This window comes from Aptenodytes patagonicus, chromosome 3, assembly GCF_965638725.1.
Source record: "Aptenodytes patagonicus chromosome 3, bAptPat1.pri.cur, whole genome shotgun sequence".
NCBI lineage: Eukaryota > Metazoa > Chordata > Aves > Sphenisciformes > Spheniscidae > Aptenodytes > Aptenodytes patagonicus.
Genome location: NC_134951.1, coordinates 90,932,115 through 90,948,959, shown reverse-complemented (window position 1 = coordinate 90,948,959; position 16,845 = coordinate 90,932,115). Strand labels below are relative to the sequence as shown.

The 16,845-nt window shown below is 42.8% G+C and overlaps 2 protein-coding genes across 5 annotated transcripts in view; one reads left to right on the top strand and one right to left on the bottom strand.

Moving 5' to 3' along the window:
* AKT3 (AKT serine/threonine kinase 3) overlaps positions 1-7,662 on the top strand; it is a 164,581-nt gene extending 156,919 nt beyond the window's left edge. For all 3 annotated transcript variants that reach the window (XM_076334214.1, XM_076334212.1, XM_076334213.1), the window contains exon 14: positions 104-7,662. In XM_076334214.1, coding sequence (XP_076190329.1) covers positions 104-189 — 86 coding nt within the window. In that variant the 3' untranslated portion in view covers positions 190-7,662. The remainder of the gene's footprint in view (positions 1-103) is intronic.
* SDCCAG8 (SHH signaling and ciliogenesis regulator SDCCAG8) overlaps positions 6,882-16,845 on the bottom strand; it is a 119,563-nt gene continuing 109,599 nt past the window's right edge. For both annotated transcript variants that reach the window (XM_076334210.1, XM_076334211.1), the window contains 3 exons: positions 13,713-13,839; positions 11,687-11,768; positions 6,882-6,967 (listed from right to left, as the gene is read on the bottom strand). In XM_076334210.1, the coding sequence (XP_076190325.1) occupies positions 11,703-11,768; positions 13,713-13,839 (193 nt within the window). In that variant the 3' untranslated portion in view covers positions 6,882-6,967; positions 11,687-11,702. The remainder of the gene's footprint in view (positions 6,968-11,686; positions 11,769-13,712; positions 13,840-16,845) is intronic.

Sequence of the window (16,845 nt, the reverse complement as noted above, 5' to 3'; positions counted from 1 at the left end):
CTTTAACTTCAGCATTGAACCCTGAAAGGTGTTCTGCATATCGGGTGAATAAAAAAATTTTGTTGCAAATACAGTGACATTTTGAACTTCTCCCTTAATACAGATGACGAGGATGGTATGGACTGCATGGACAATGAGAGGCGGCCGCATTTCCCCCAGTTTTCCTACTCTGCAAGTGGACGAGAATAACTTTTTTGTTCTGCTGCTTCACTGTCATCCTAGGTTTATCACTGAAAATGATTCCTGAACATCACCACCAGTACTAGATACTATTTAAGATAGCAGGGGCACTTTCAGAGACCATTCCAAATTGAACAAGTTTCTTTCCCAAACCTACCTGAAATCCATTTTGGTTTTGCATGAAATAGGAGATTTTCTCTACTACGCTCTCCTGCTGTTGCTGCTGCCCACAGTCTCAGTATAATAGCAACGTCAAGAAGTTACTAACAGTTTCTTTGAAGGTAGATGACTTGACTTCAGCATTGTACACTTTGTGCACAAGTAGTCATCTATTTTTCCTCACAGTGGAGGCTAAACAAAAAACGTGTTGGTCCAGCTTATCTTCTTCCAGAAGATGAATCAAAATTGTAATTAGTCTAAAAAGACTAGTCTATAACATTTTCTTGCATCTGTTTGTGCTGGTTAGAACAAGGAAATGTAGGGGTGGTGATGTACATATGCAAGGTTTTTGTTAGGCATATCATTACTTGAAGCAGGTCTCTGTCACTAACATCTGGCTGGAATTTGCTTGGGAAACGTTTGAGAGAAGGACTTAAACTGTTGATATATATAAATATATATATATATTATTTTTTAATTACTGTTGGATACTACAGAAGAAGCAGAAGGGCTGGGCTCACCCAGCCTGCCACTTAGAACTTCCAGGTTCATGTGCAATCATGGAGAATCGAACATTATACATGCAAGAAATGAAGGCATAAAAGCAGCAGTTGAAGTTGTTTAAGGGGTCTTATAATTTGCACCAGATAACATCTTTCTCATGCTTTTCTTTTTCTTTCATGATATACATCACCTGTGATGGCTGAAGAATGTAGACAGGCATAATGGTATTGCTTTTCACCAAAATGTGTGCACCAAGGTAAACAGGTGTTTGCCTTACTCGTTTTTATTTTGAGTTTGTGAATTAGCTTTTTCTCCAGGTGTTTAACTCTGAATATTCTTTTTCTTTTGGTTTTTGGTTTTTTTTTTTTTGTTGTTATACTGCAGTAGTATTTATTTTTAGAGATAAGGATTGTATGTGACATGTTTGCAAATGCTGCTACGTCTTAGATAGAACAGGCTTATAGCAGTTAATTTTGTAATATATGGAAGGACTGTACAAGCTGAAGGGAATAATGCACTTTTCTCCCACGTGGAAATTTTAACAAGGCTCTGAAATTGTACATAACTGCTTAGAATCAGATTTTTGTGAATGAAATAGTGTCTTTTAATTGTTTGGCAATGGAGGTGAGGAATTCCAACTTCATGTGCCAAAGGGTTAAAAACAAACAGACAAAAATAGCTACATCTTGTGCTCCATTGAGGATAAACGTAATGTAAGAGCCTGACAGCACGATAGAAGATTTCTGTTCTATATGAAGGAATTGAATTTGAACGACGAGACCACAGTGATTACAAGAAAAGCACTTTATTTTAATAATTAAAGTAGTAAATTTCTGGGATCAGCCGTTCTCAAGGAAGGTTTGCCCTCAACCAAAAGAGTCCTGAAACCCAGCACGTTACATGTAACCGTGGTACCCGGTTGACTGAATTTAAAACATCACGAGAAACGCTCCACTGATAGGAAAATGTCTTTCCATTTCCGAAGATCTGTATCTAACAGAACGTGTGCATGAACTTTAGCTTTGATCTTCAGCAATGATAATCTTAATAATAAACCCTTTGGTGCTAGGAGTCGGGACATTGCGCAGTGCAGTGATAGCGTGCACGTGCCCTTGGTAACGACATCTGCAAACCCTGACTCCATGGGATTATCATTCGAAGTATCTCTGCGTTCGGATCTTGTTAGCTCCCACGAAGACTGTGATATCGCAGAGTATTACTGGTTGCGCTGTGTGAATGAGTAGATGAGTCTGAAAGGAGAGATGTTCCTACGCAGATGCCTTAGCCTCTTGATGTGGAAAGTTGAGTGCCCTAGCATGAAGCCCACTGCTGGCAGTGCACGTGCTGGGACGGTCAAGGGGTAGACGGGCATTTTAGCAAGGCAGCTAAAGACGCAGACTAATTTAGACAATTTTTCGTGTGTCGTGTTTTATCTTTAGTAATGGATGGATAATCAGTCAGAAATGTATCATGATGTATATTCTAACTACGTAGGATCTCATTCTGTCACCTTGTAACACTAAACATGTGTAGAGATGATCCCTCTACGGAGAGAGAGGAGCACAGCAAATGCGCTGCAGGTCTGTTCCGCACCGGTAGTGCAGAGGTGTCTACACTGACACGGTGAGCGAGTGACTGAAAAAACCCAGTACTTAATAGACGGGCATTAATTAGATCTCTGCAAAGGCCTCGTACGTACAGACTAAAACTATGGTGATTCAAAATCTGTGTTACACGCCTGTGTTTTTTCCCCTATGTTTTCGGCTTGTAATAGCAATAAGTTTCTTGACACAGGGCACCTCTAGCTCATGACCGACTGGCGCTGTGCCTCCGGCCAGCCGTTCCTCGCGTGCAGAAGAAACCCTGTGGTTAGCTCACCGTCGCGTAGCTAGTTAGAATGCGGTTTGCAGTAAGTATCTGTCAGTGAATTATTTGAAAACCTTTTAAGACTTCACTTTGCATTGTATTGCCTGCCTTCCAAAACGTCATTGATCAAGTTTATGCTACAGAGAGAGTCAGCGGCCACTTCCTGCTGCCCCGGGGCTGGGGGATTCTCTCTCTTACCAGTGTTAGAAACAGATGAAAGACAAATGGGCGAGCGGTGCCGAGAGGAGCTTTTGAAGCTCTTCCCTTGCTGTTCGCAGTCGTGGTTGGATTTGGACAGGAGGTGGTGGCTGGTTACCTGGGCGAGCCTCTCGAGCACAGTACATTTCAGACTTTGACTCCAGCTTGTACTGACTTCCATGACATCCAGTATGCCCTCTTGTACTGCAGCCATCTCGGAGGAAATAGGTCATTTCTGTTTGGATTTTGGCAGTTTTGCACACAGCTTCGCTTTCCACACTAATCCATCTTCCAGTACATTCCTGTTGCTTAAAGAACGTTTTATTCCAGTATTGTTTTACCTTTTTTTCCATCTTTACTTGCGGCTTCTTAAAGCTGACTGTTCTTGCAGGGGCCATGTGCTTCTCCTAGAGTACAAAAGTAAGGTCTTTCCTTACTAACTGCAGGGTCTATATATTACACCTCAATGTACACACTTTGCTGCTACTGTTTGTACTGTCTACAGTAGAATTTCCTTATCTTGCTCCTGGTAGTGCATTACAGGCAAGCATGAAATGTAAAGTATTTATTTAAATAAAAACCTCTAAATTGGTAATTGAATTACCTCCCTGTAGCTTTAGAGTTTGTGACATTTCTTGACCTTGCTAGTTCTTTCATTAGATCCATGCAAGATCTAGTCATATGGTTAAGGATATTAAGCAGACACGACTATGAACCCAAGGAACCGTATTACTGTTGGTCATACTTAAACTGTTTATTTCCTTAAGTATATGACCCACAAGGATGTGAAATAACTACAAGAAACTGTTTTTGTACACTGTACATCCTTAGTATTTTTACACGTATATGATAGGGATGCACATTATTTTCCTTCGTACAGACAGCTTAAATAAAGCACTATGTCAATCTGCTACTTCTGTGTTTTTTAATGCTAATTTGTTCTGGAGGTTTGTAAATATATATATATATATATATGTTCAAGCTTGCCACAAAGGACGTATTTTTTTATATCTGCACATTACTATTAAATATCTTAGAGGATAAAATTCCTAAGTCGTTCTGTGTCAGAGAAAGAAAGACTGAAATGAGAAGGCTATATTGCAGATTACAAAAGATTTCTCAAGTTTTGGGTTAAATATTTACTTCATATTTTAAAGTAATTTTATATAGGTTAGATGTTTCAATCCTGAAATGCACAAAGAATTTACTTAATTTCTTCTTACAAGAAAATGTACATCGTTATTTTTTTATCACTGTATATATAATGATCTGTGCATGTTTAGTTACAAGTTTTATTTGCTGTGAAGTCCTAGTGATAACTGTAACTCGCTGTGACGTATTTCAAATACTGGGTGATCAGTTTCAGCTTGTAAATTATTAAGTTACAGTATTGTCAAAAAAAAAAAGTTTTTGTGACTAAGCAAGATGTATCTGTGCTTTGGACCAAGGCTATCTCCATACAGGCGGTTCATGTTAACTCTGCGAGGTGTACGTCACTTGTGAAAGTCAATTTGGGTTACGCTTTTCAAGTAATGATCACACAGGGCTACGTTCCCGTCAGAACACCCACCATTTAAGTGATTTGTCATCTGATGAAATTCATAGCCTCACATCCCATAGCTAGGTAACGTGTTAGGGTAAGGAGAGGAGAAAAAGGGAAGGTGGGATTTGCAGGGCACCTCAGAGTGGGACTCTTTGAAGCCCGCAGGCTGGTCCAGGGCCATTTGAACCGGCCGGTCAGGAGGGCGGAGTGTCCCTGAAGCGGTCAGTCGGTCATCTGGGTTTTAGCTCAGTTCTCGGACACGAACGCTTCCCTGCGGTAGAGGTGCTTCATCCAGGTCTCGGGTTTTTTCCCTTTTCTTTCCTTCTGTTTTTTTCTCCCCCGCCTTGTAATAGGAAAGAGCATGAGACGGCCAGCCAGCCATTAGTTCGGTGATACCAGGAGATCAGCGAGCGGGACTCGGCTGCCGCAGCAGCAGCACTGCCTGGTCAGGCTGCATCCCGCGTCCCGGGATCACGCTCTGGCTGTGGACCTGGGATTTCCTGGCTTCGATCGCCTGGTCTGATGCTTGTGAACTTTGTAAAACTAAGCATTTTGTGCCTAAGTAGAAGCGGGGCCGGGGGGGAGGGAAACACGAGACAGGTAGACCTGGTGCTCTCTGTGCTTAATGACTAATTAATTGCTACAAAGTACAGTAGCTGCTGCAGGGAAATTGATTCCTTCTAGACTCCCAGCAACATAATGAATTGAGCCTACGCCTGGGACGAGTATGAAAACCTCCTTCCAGCTGCATATACTCGCAGCCCAGGACGCTTTGTTGAAATCAAACGCGTACGTGCACGTGGGTGGCTGGCAGCGGTGCTCTGCACGCAGCCACCAGAAGCCACCTGGTAGGTGAGGCAGGTCCAGAAAGGTTGAGAGTCCAGCAGTGCCTCGGGCCAGGGCACGGCAGCTCCAGGATCTCAGTGAAGCCTAAGTGTTGGGACTAGGTGCCCCGGTTCCTTTGCACGCGTAGCCTATAGGCACTTTCTCCTATTTAAACACAGATTTACGCTGTGGAATAATAAAAAATAAATTAAAAAAAAAAAGTTTGCATATTCCTACATTTATAAATGTATATTCTTACCTGTGTAACCATCTATAAAGTAGGGACACTTACTTAAAAAATTGTCAGCCTGATTACCGTGGAAAACCCAGAGTTCGACTAGCGAGGACTTCCCTTCATCAGGCTTGCTTGTCCCTAAAGACCCGAAGCCATTTTAAGCAGGTTTATTGTCATATTGGTGAAGCAGTTCAGGGAGGCGATCAGATGCGTTTGGCAGTTTAATATGGCAGGAAATTGACATAGGGAGGCAAAAAACCCCACTCCGATGTTAGGGCTGTACCACTACTAATTGCTGAAATACAAGGGAAGGAAAGCCTGTGTCCCTCAGCAAATGGTAACTTACTGCATGTGTTGTTTTGTTACATTCTCTGGGTTCATGCTGGCTGAGGTAGCTTTATTAATGGGGTACTGTTCTTTGTGCTCCCCCCCCCCCCCCCCCTTTACTAGTGCAATTCTACAACTGCACTGAAGATAATAGATGTAGAAACTTTTTCCTTATGTACTCTAGTTTATCCCGCACTAGTTAGCAAAAGATTCAGATAAATTCTTTCTGAAACAGTCTGGTATTTGGAAAGTAACTTTTAAAACCACAAGTGTGCAGTTAACCAGAAAAAAGCTCTCCAACGAACTCTATCCTCCAAACGTTTTGAGTTCAATAATGTGAAGCCAAGTTCAGCTGGTGCCCATCCCTGAGACTGCTAAATATTTGCTGGTGGAAAAGTCTAACTAATCACCACTTCACCGGTGAGAGCCGGGCACCTCGCGTAAAGGCTAATCTGTACTAAGGGTTCCTTTCTCTTAAAGGCTTTATCCAGTGAAAGTTTTGAAGGGAAACCTGCCCCATGGAAATTCTTCCGCATTATATGGAATATTTCTCAATCATTCTTACGCTTTCCTGATGGATAAGTAGTTGTTGGGACTCTCACTTTTGTATAAAAAGTGATAAGTACCTTGTAAAAATAAAGTTCCCAGGTAGATTCTGGCAATGAGTTTATGAACAGGAGCGCAGCGTGCTTGTGCAGGACTGACTGACTTACAAACAGTCCCCGTCTCCCTCCTCCCTGTGCACACGCTTTCCTTGAACGCAGAAGGACAGAACGAGGAAAATAAGAACCCAGTTATGTTTATTGGTATTTCAGTCTGTAAATAAGACATCTATGTCCAATTATAAAAATAGATAAAAAATTTTATAAAAGAATTGTACAAATTATGAATTAAGTCCACACTATGTAATAGCTGTTAAAACTGGGTTGCAAGCCTAGCCTTTTCAGTAGTGTCTCAGCTGTCTTCCTAGGAAGTTTGGTAGGCTGGTAATGCTTCAAAATATTTATGATTCTGTAGTTAAAAACAAGTGGAAACCAGTTGAAATTTGCCAGCAAGCGTGCCTGTTTTCTGCAGAGGTGTCTCGGGTGAGCCTCAGACGAGCCCAAGTTTGAGCCAGGTGCAGAGCAGACCTGAAAGATAAAAGAAAGAGATGGGCGTGTAAGTAAGTAGTCTGTATCACATTGCTTGTGTTTCTCATTTGTGTCACTTCAGCCTGCGGGCGAGTTCTTAGAAGAGAAATACGGAAATGGTTGAGACTGTGGTAATGCAACATAAACAAGCGCTATTTCAAAGCCTGCGCTTCCTGCCGGCCTGCTGTCCTCGCCTCTTTCTAAGATCAGAAGTCTTACAGGTAGCGAGAACAAGAGCTATTTGATTTCTGAAAAACAGGATCTCCATGAGCTTCAGACATCGTTCACGTTTAGCAGTAAATAACTGAGCTCTTGTTTTGTGGCACGTCTAAGATCCTGCCCCTTCTCCTTTCCAGGAAGGAGGCGGCAGGTTTGTGCCAGAGCGCGTTTGCTGTGAATTGTACAGCGTGCGTAGGGGGTGGGCAGCTGCAGCAAAACAGGAAGCTGCTGCCTGGGGGCCGGTGGGAACCTCTGGGGGGAAGGCTAATTCGCAGTTTTGAAGCTCTTGGGTAGCTGTTGTTTGTGCCTCCGCAGTAGCACTTCAGGACTGAATTAAGAGCGAGACATCAAACTCTATTGGAGCTGGGGGAGCTACCTAGAATTAAGCCACTGGAGTTCTAAAATTGGAATTCAAGAAATGTAACTGACCTCAGAAATAAAAATAAAGTTTCTACTTTGGCTGGTTTTGCATTAGAGGACTAAAGGGTTTTGCTTTTTTTTTTTCCCTTAGTTGACAAGGCAATTAGGGCCGAGTTAAAAAAGGAGAATTTATGAAGCTGCAGTTCGTTAAAGAATTAACAACATGGTACTTTTTTCCTCAAAATACATGCACCAACACCAACCGCTACAGTTGTGTCTGCAACCAGTGCAAGGAAGAATGAACTACAGCCACAGAAAGCCTTGGAGCTTGAATTCTGTGTCTGACTGGTTAGGGGAAACCTACTCCGTGCTGCAGTAACCCTCTGTGTATGGCCAGCATCGGAGTGCAGGCAGAGATTAAAAAGGCAACCTCCCACCCCCACCCCCCCAACACTCAGCTCCTGGAGAACCCTCTTGGCAATTGTTGCTGTCATGGGTGGCTTACAACATCCCCAACCAGCCCACTCCTCTGCCACACAGCTGCCCTTGGTGGCCCAGTTGATAGCCTGGCACCTTTGCCCACTGCTCTCCCCCCTGACTACTGAAGTGAATATGCCCAGCTGTACCCCGAGGTAGTCCTCTATTTTAGGCACCCCTTTTCAGACAGTAGCATTTTGTACCACTAAACTCCAAAACATTTCTACCCTGGAAACTTCATACTGTCATATATGCCTCTAACTCAAAAGCTGTCATTTTTCATCTTCTTGTCACCTACAGCCACAAAAAGCATTTCATTAGCCCTGCCTGTGTGCACGTAAACCAGCCAGGTACCAATACTTCCACCCCAAAGCCTCGGGGAGCCTACGTGTCTTTCGTCACCACAGTTACCCAGTGTTAATGCTTTGCGAGATGCTGAACCTCAGCTTGACTGGCGAAGTAGGCCTTTCTCCACCTGACTACGCCCAGGCCTCAACTGCTTTAAAAATAAAGCGCAAATACCGGCAGAGTCTCAGTGTACCCCACTACAGAACAGCCTGGATGCTAAAGCAGTCATTTGAGACGTGCAGTTCTCTGACTAAATGGTCACAAACCTGTCACTCCTAATGTCCAGGTAATTGGCAAATGAGTTGGTCACTGGACAGTCAAGGGCAGGGGCCTTCCCAGTCTTAAAGCGTCTCCTCCTCCCAACAGTACTTTGATAGTCAGCGAGTAGACCTCTGCAGCACAAACTGCTCAGGTTCCTCCCAACACTCCCTCCCCTCAGTGGCATCTGTTTTAACTGCATGGTTGGGTATTCTTAGGTGTACAGGTTGTAAGTTTTTGTAGGAGCAGAACCACGGACATCTGAATGGTTTAATTGCTGTTAACTGTACTCAGAATGGAGGGGAGAGGAGCCACTAGCTTCTTGTCCAGTTAGAAAGCACTCGGATGGCTTAGGTGCCTCAATCCTCATTTACACAGCTGCAAAACCCAAGGTGGAACTCTCGGGAGGGCCGAGCTTAGCTCCTGAGCTGCTCCCCAGCTTTGCCCATTGGCCAGACACTGCACAGGAGGTACGGGCCTCCTACAGCTGCAGATTCACAAAATCTGAAGAGCTAAATACTAGGTGACGCAGCCCTTGAAGTGTCATGTCAGGGCAGTCAGACATCAAGCGGAGGTCTACCTCTGTCCACTCCTGTCATAGTGTAACTCTCATCGTCTCAGACTACACTCCATCCAAGGAGTAATGAAGACTTTCCTCTCACCTGCTTAAAAAAACCAAACACACCAAACAAAAAACCAACCACCAACCCCTGGCTGTGGGATGTCACTGCCTGTTCCAAACACTTGGCAGGGGCACTTATTTTTGTGGATTTAGACTACACTAGGAAAAAAGCTCTCCCCCCCAGTAACCTAAGCAGTCTTCAGGTCTCCTGAAGAACAGTTGAGGGCCATGTAAGGATCGAGCCTGAATCACTTCTGACATCGGAGATGGACAAGCTACTTGTTTTCTGGCATAAAGCTCCCCTTCTGTAACACAGAATGAAAAAAAAAAAGCTAAGGGGGCACTTGGGAGCACATCAAGCACTGAATTCGCTGCTGGGACCTCAATGAAAATTCATGCTGATGTAACAAAACAAAGAAAACCACCGCTCAGAACAGCTGTAATTCTGACAGTACCTCCCACTGAGAGACTAGAGGGGCGAGGACGGGAATATAGTCACGGGTAAGTATATTTTAACTTCTGTTTAGAAGAAAGGCAGTCTGTTCACAGACATGCTCACTGTGAAAAAGACATCTGTAATGAGGGAGGAGAGTTTTAGTGGCTCGGCCATACGGAGAGCACAGGGAGAGCGCGGGTTCCTGCCAGGGAGGGGCTGGCTTGCAGGAGGAGATCTTCAGGGGGGAAGGCAGAGCGGCAGCGTACGATGACAGCCCTAGCTGGAGGTAATCCCCAAGGTCCGAATCCTGTCAGTCTGCACTCTCGCTGGCTCAGCTGGCCAGCAACCCCTTCCGGCAGCCAGGGTCTGTGAGGGGATTATCAGCCAGGACAAATACTTACTTCTGTCAAACTGATGGACACCAAGGCAGATCCTGCAAGCGAGGAGCATTCCGGCTTTCAGAAACACGCTCATACTGGGTGGGCAGCACTGAGGTTTCTAGTAATCTCAGTTTAGATGGTTGGTTGCTGTACTATGCACATTTGTATTTAGTACCTATATAGAAGGGGAGCTCAATATCTTCTCCTCCTGCCTTGGAGCAAGTTGCAATGTAAGAGAGACTTTCAAAGGTAGAAACTCAAAACTTGAATCTTCCAAAAACTTTCGAAACGAGAGGTGTAAATACCATAATTAAACTTTTGACTACCTTTATGGGGACCTGAATATGTTATGCTGTATACCTTTATTAAATATTAGTGCCATCCATTAAATATTAGTGTAATGGCCTGATACACAGCCCACGCTGTAAGGTCAGGCCACATTATCATACTGGTCCTTTTTAGCTCTATGCGAATGAAAATTACGGTGTGAGCATCTTCATCATGTTGTAGGCAGGTAGTTATTCTGAATTAATACTGAGCTTCTTTTAGTAATAGGAGATTTAACATTATTATTTTAAAAGCGTGTAATTCACTGCTGAGAATGAGAAAGATGTTTTCGAAAACTGTGGTACTTGTCTTGGTTACTCCTTCAACAAGGATGCTAAAAGCCTTTTAACTCATGTTGCCTGTAAGGGAATTCAGCAGGTAGCAGGATCAAATATTTCTTTTATGATGACTTTTTTTCATTCACTTTAAAACCCAGAATTTTCCTTACAGTGTCAAATGAGTTTTCTATGAAAAACAGACTCTCAACACACCAGAATGTAGCTGGATTTAAAGACATCTTCCCCCGCCCTTCTTTCTTTTTTCCTTCCCCCCCATACAGCAAACACTAACACTAGAAATAAAAATCGCAGTGGAAGTAACCTGAGTTTTGAAAACAAATCCTATAAAGGTTACAGGTTTGTCAGTGGGGTTTTTTCCTCTAGGTCAGCTAAATTAAAATAAGTGACGCAATTTTGAAAACTGGGACTTTTAAATTACAGTTAAGTAACTCTTATAAGGCAATAGGAACAGCGATAATTATGTAGCAGTACTGTAAGTCCAAAAGCACTGCTCCAAATACATTTGTTTATATAATGTTTCTTTCAACATGACACTAAGTTTTATGATTTATTACAAAACAAATTGTAGCCTTTCTGAAGAAAGAGAGAGGATTCTGCTTCCTCAGAAGGCAACTACTACTGGAGGCGACAAAACTAACCAATTCCAAATCAAAAGACAAACACCCAGTGATTATCCAGAGCAAAAAGCACCTATGGTAAAACCTGAGTTCTTCTAGAAGTTCCCACCTTTCCCTCCAATTTAAATCTTTAAGATTTTTTTTTTTTTTAAATTCTGTGTCTTTGCTGGGGAGTGCTTGTCCTATATTTTTAGGTGCTAAAAAAACCAAACACAAAAAGCTCCAACAATTTCAAACCCAAAAATGTTTCAAACACTTCCTTCTCCCTTTTGTCTTGAAGTGTTTGCCAGATTCAACCCACATCTGCAAATAGTTTTAGTCCTCCTTTCCTCTCCCTCCCCTCTCTCTATATATAGGATATAGAAAAAATACCTACTTCTGCTCATTTCTCTTCATCCATCCAGGTGTTTACTTGATTCCATCTGTGTCCTGTTTGAGATCTGCATCCCATTTTTTTCCTGAAATATGCAACTGCAGTTACTAGTGGCTTAGGTTCCAAGATACAATAGCACGTTTAGGTTAGTGTATCTCACAGCACTTTTAAAAGGTTGGGTATCGTTGGTTTCTCCCCCTTCCCACCCGCCAAAAAAAAAAAAAAATTGATTATAAAGGAGAACTGCTGAACAGTACAGTAAAATGTGGAATATGATGTCACTTTCAACTTCAATCAACACCGATTCTGCAATTGAGGTTTTTTTATATATATTTCTACACTAACTACATACATCTTTCTGTAGTTAAAATCTCCCATTTATGGTGAACTGTTCTTTAGTTTTCTTCAAACAATTGTCTGATATTCCAGGCAGCTCTTTTGGGCTGAATTCCAATTCCCAGAGAACCACCGTTGCTTTAAATAGCTGCAAATAGATTTTTAGGACCCATTTTATAATAATTTTTTTATATCATTCTTCTCTTCTGAGTGTTCTCAAGTTAAAAAGTATCCTCTGGAGCACAATTAACTTGTAATGAACACAAAGAAGGAAGCTTTTGCCAGTCAAGTCTTGAGAGCAGTATAATATCTGAATGATTTTTTCCTCTTTTGTATGATTTTTGTACTTCTGCCCAACTTCATAAAACCATGCTCACTTCCAGATAAAATAGATTATCAATAACAAAATCCACGGACCATGTAAAGTCTGTTCACATTACCAAGAGTGCTTCCCTTAAAGCAGAAATTTTAATTTTCTTTTCTGAACAACCACCTTCTTAAACTATCTTATAGAGAGAGCACTTCGGTTGCCCTGAAATTTGCCAGTAGTTACTACATGCTCATAACCTTACGCCATCTTGAGCTACCAAGTTTGTCTACTACAACAGGAAATCCTGTAAAACCAAACACACTGACATGATTAAAGGCATAACAAAGTATGGATTTTATTCTCCTGGGTTAAACTTTTATTAAATTCTACAGCTAAAAAGCCTATGAAAAATAGTGTGATTTAAATATTTTAAGTTTTAAGACGATTCATGTCCTCTTTACTGCTAGGTGTGCTACGGGACTCCATTTCCTACACTGAATGTCTTTTGTTACCTTGTTAGCAGAACTCCAGTTACCCTGGGCAAACTCACTAGTTTGCAAGTTAGAAAACATCACGCTATGGTTGAAATAGTTCATTTACTTAGTCACAAAACAGGCGTTTGATTATTTGACAGTTTTACTGAAAACCTCATTCTGTGCCTGTTAGTTCTTCTTTTTCCGAAACAAGTAAGTGAAAGACAAAGAAAAACACCAAACCACGCAGTCCTCTCCCTGATTTCCAAAGCACTGACTGACTGAAGAACAGTGGCCAAAAAAAGAGCAACAATAGCCCATGAGAAGCCAGAGCTTCCTAGAGACCACTGGAAGCAGGAGTCAGTCCTGCTAGAGATGGGGTGCAGTGATTAGTGCTCAGGCAGGCTGATACCACGTTCTCCATCTCACACTTGGGTGAGTGGTCATGGAGCAGCAGGAAAGATAAATTACTTTTAACAATAAGGGGCGGGGGAAATCACAAGGTGGGAGGGGGACTTAAGTCTGACAAATGCCAGCAAAACCCCTCAAACTATCAGCATCAAGCTACTGTTTAAATGTTAATGCTGTTAAAGAACAGATTTCCCTCTTCTCTGAAAAAGGAACACAAAACCTTCTGATAAGAAAGCTAGGAACTGTCACCAAGAATAACTTCTGTCTTACTGTCACCTCAAAACACTTTCTTCATTTGGTTTAGGTTTAAGTGGGACTCAGGTCCAGCTACCAGTCTCTTTCCAATGGCATGGATTCCCCCCCGCCCCCGCCAAGGCAATGCCTTATTTAAAACAAGAACAGCAACAAAACCCAAGAGCTGAAATGAGACTGCTGGCGCATTTCTCTGCTAAAGCTGCAGAATATTCCCCTCAGACTTTCTTTTCTTTTGGCACAGTACCTGTATTCGCAGAAACCGCACCTCTTCTGTAAGCAGCTGCTTCTCTTTGAAGAGCTGATTCTGTTTGTTGAGCAACTCCACTAACTGCTGGGCAGTGGCCTGGCAGTGCTTGTCAAGCTGCTGTAACCTGGAAAAAATAGATAAAACGGTTGCGGAGCATCTGAAGTTAGAGTTCATGGTAGAAGCTTTGATGTTTGCAGGTACAGCTCCCAGACGACGAGCTCAGACTGGTGGTTGGGCTGAGACTAAAGTATCACTCCTAGGATGGGCATTCAATACATTTTATCTTCACACTTTAAATGAGGACTTCTAAAGGTTTGCACTTCTAATTTAGAAGCCTTATGACGTGACAGTGAATTTGCTTTGCCATTAAGTGACATCAGTAAAGACCACAGGACTGCATCCTGGTATCTGTAGCTGCTTCAATAACCGTCTTCCTGAAACACACACGCTAGCCCAGACTACAAATCCAAATATCCCAACTCCCTGACAAACTGGGCCTAAAGTGACAAAAACTTCTGTTTTCTGTCCGCTGCTCTTTGCAACCTGGTCAACGCCCAAAACTCATTACAGAACGCAACATTTATTTCAAGTAAGCTTAGTGTTAATTAAGCAGGTCAGCGTAGATCCTTTAATAGTGTAACAGGGATTCCTGGGGAAGGATGTAAAGAGCCCGTCACTCCAAAGGTCCCCCTCATCAGGGGCTGCAAGACAGAGGGAACAAGCTGGCGGGTATCGGAAGGAACACGCAGAGGCTTTTTGCTTACGCTTGAAAAACAAGTGCCCGAGTTGGGACAACACTGCTGTAGACGGGGCAACCGCACCTTTACTTCTTTAATCACAAAACCTGGTATGGCTTGTTATGTCCCCAGTGACTGTTTATTACTCCCGCCATGAAAAATTTAAAAAGTCTGCTTGGGACCTGCAGCAAGGGACGTAAACACAAATAAACTGGAAATTGTGTTTTTACATTAAATGCATTTCACTCTTTAAATGGAAATGTCTTTAATTAGAAGTCTTTTCGGATATCTTAGAAGCTTCTTGTCTTTAAATAACAGTACCCTAGAGAAAAACCTACACATCTAAACACTATGCACTTAGGGAGCAGGAACCGACTCTGTTTTTGTCAAGGTTAGTTCTGGATCTAAACTTTGCACTTGCTTTTGTAAACTATTTCTTGCTCAACATATTGAAATACAGCTTCAGCTGAACAAGGTTTTTAGGTTGCCTCTCTCATACAGGCTGTGTTTTCAATGGAATTAGTTCTACGCTTACAATAAGGCGTGTGATTTTCTGAATCTTTCTACTTTCAGCTCCATGTGGTAGTTTTGACTTGTACAGCTGTCATAACTCAGCTAAGCTAATCACTCTGAATATTCACATTCTTAATCAGGATTGTTCAAATAACTGCATTAGTAAACACGCCCAAATTTCTTGATAAAAAGCTAGGAAAATCTAGCTGAAACAAAATTGCCAAATCTATGTCAAAACCAGTATTTACTGATCTGTATCTGCCAGCCAACTTCCTTGAAATCAAACTGCAAGAATCATGTAGCAAACAGCAAACACTGTGAATGCCCTTATTTCATAGTGTCCTGTGACTCTGCTAACGTTTCCTTGCAAAAGGAATTTGAGGAGCTGCAGGACCATCTCCTGGGGATGCGAACAAAACCAAATGCAGCTAGCTGCAAACAGCAACAGCTGGTTGCAAACATCCAACGAAGCAAACAAAACCACCACTTTGATAGCACAGGATATTCTACTAAACACACACACTGTGTGTCTAATTTCACACTCCCTATACCTTCCAAACCATACCATGTTGGTACAGGAGCTGTTTATGCTTCATTTCTTTACTAAAGGTGATTTCAGGGGTGTGGACCTTCAAAAAACAAAGCAAGACTCCTACGCACGAACAAAAACCCACCCTTGTACTGTTCTTTGTTTTGTTTTTAAAGACAGTAGCTTTTCCACAAGCATCTTGCTCCCAGGGAGTGCGAGAACAACGGTGGTGTTTGCTGGAGGCAACGTCACAGTTTCAGACTGGAGAGCTGAGTTCTGCTCGCTACTTTGCCATTGATTTCCTTTAACTTGAGGAGGATATGTGACCTTACTGCACTTCTTGATTTGTAATAAAGACACCTTCCAGTCCTTTATTTCCAGAGTACTTATTACTTTATAGCAGTACTGGTGGGGAGGTGTAACTGGAAAGTGCTGTCTTCAGACAGCCAAGGGAAGAACTCCAGTGCTGCCCTACCTATTTAAAGCATTGAGGCTATAAAATCCTCCTCATGCATGAGAGCCCGACTCAACAACTACCAACTACAGCTTGGATTCAGGCCCTTAGAATTTAAGTTTCTGATGACTTCTATGTTCAGTTAATAATTTACCCATTCTGCTAGTGTTTCAGTCTGTTTTAAGAACAATCACGGTCTTCGAGAGACCCTCTTGCAAAAAAATTATTATTACTGTCAGCTAAAGACATGGGTAAGTACATAAACCCCTCGACCCGCATCTCTGCAGCAACACGATGAGCATTGCCCAATGGGGTGATAGGCCCCATTCTGGCTGCAAGAGCAAATGCCGCTGACGCAGCCCCGAGGAGAGGCCCTTCCCCGGTGTGCCTCTCTTCTCGTGGGGAGAGGGCTCCAGCTGAAGAGCCACCACTTCAGTGCAAGGAACTTCCTCCAGTTCTGGCACCCAGAGAGGAGTCATTTCCAGCTCATGTGAATTTTACATCAAAACAACACTTTCTACTAGATGCTCACAGGCAGCCCATGCAAATTTCAAAAACATTACTGGTGGATGAAGAACGTCATCCACCAAAAACATTTTGGTGGATGAAAAGCTGGACATGAGCCAGCAATGTGCGCTCGCAGCCCAGAAGGCCAACCATATCCTGGGCTGCATCAAAAGAAGCGTGGCCAGCAGGTCGAGGGAGGTCATTCCACCCCTCTACTCTGCTCTGGCGAGACCCCACCTGGAGTACTGCCTCCAGCTCTGGAGCCCTCAGCATCAGAAAGACACGGACCTGTTGGAGCAGGTTCAGAAGAGGGCCACGAAAAATGATCAGGGGGATGGAACACCTCTCCTGTGAAGAAAGGCTGAGAGAGTTGGGGTTGTTCAGCCTAGA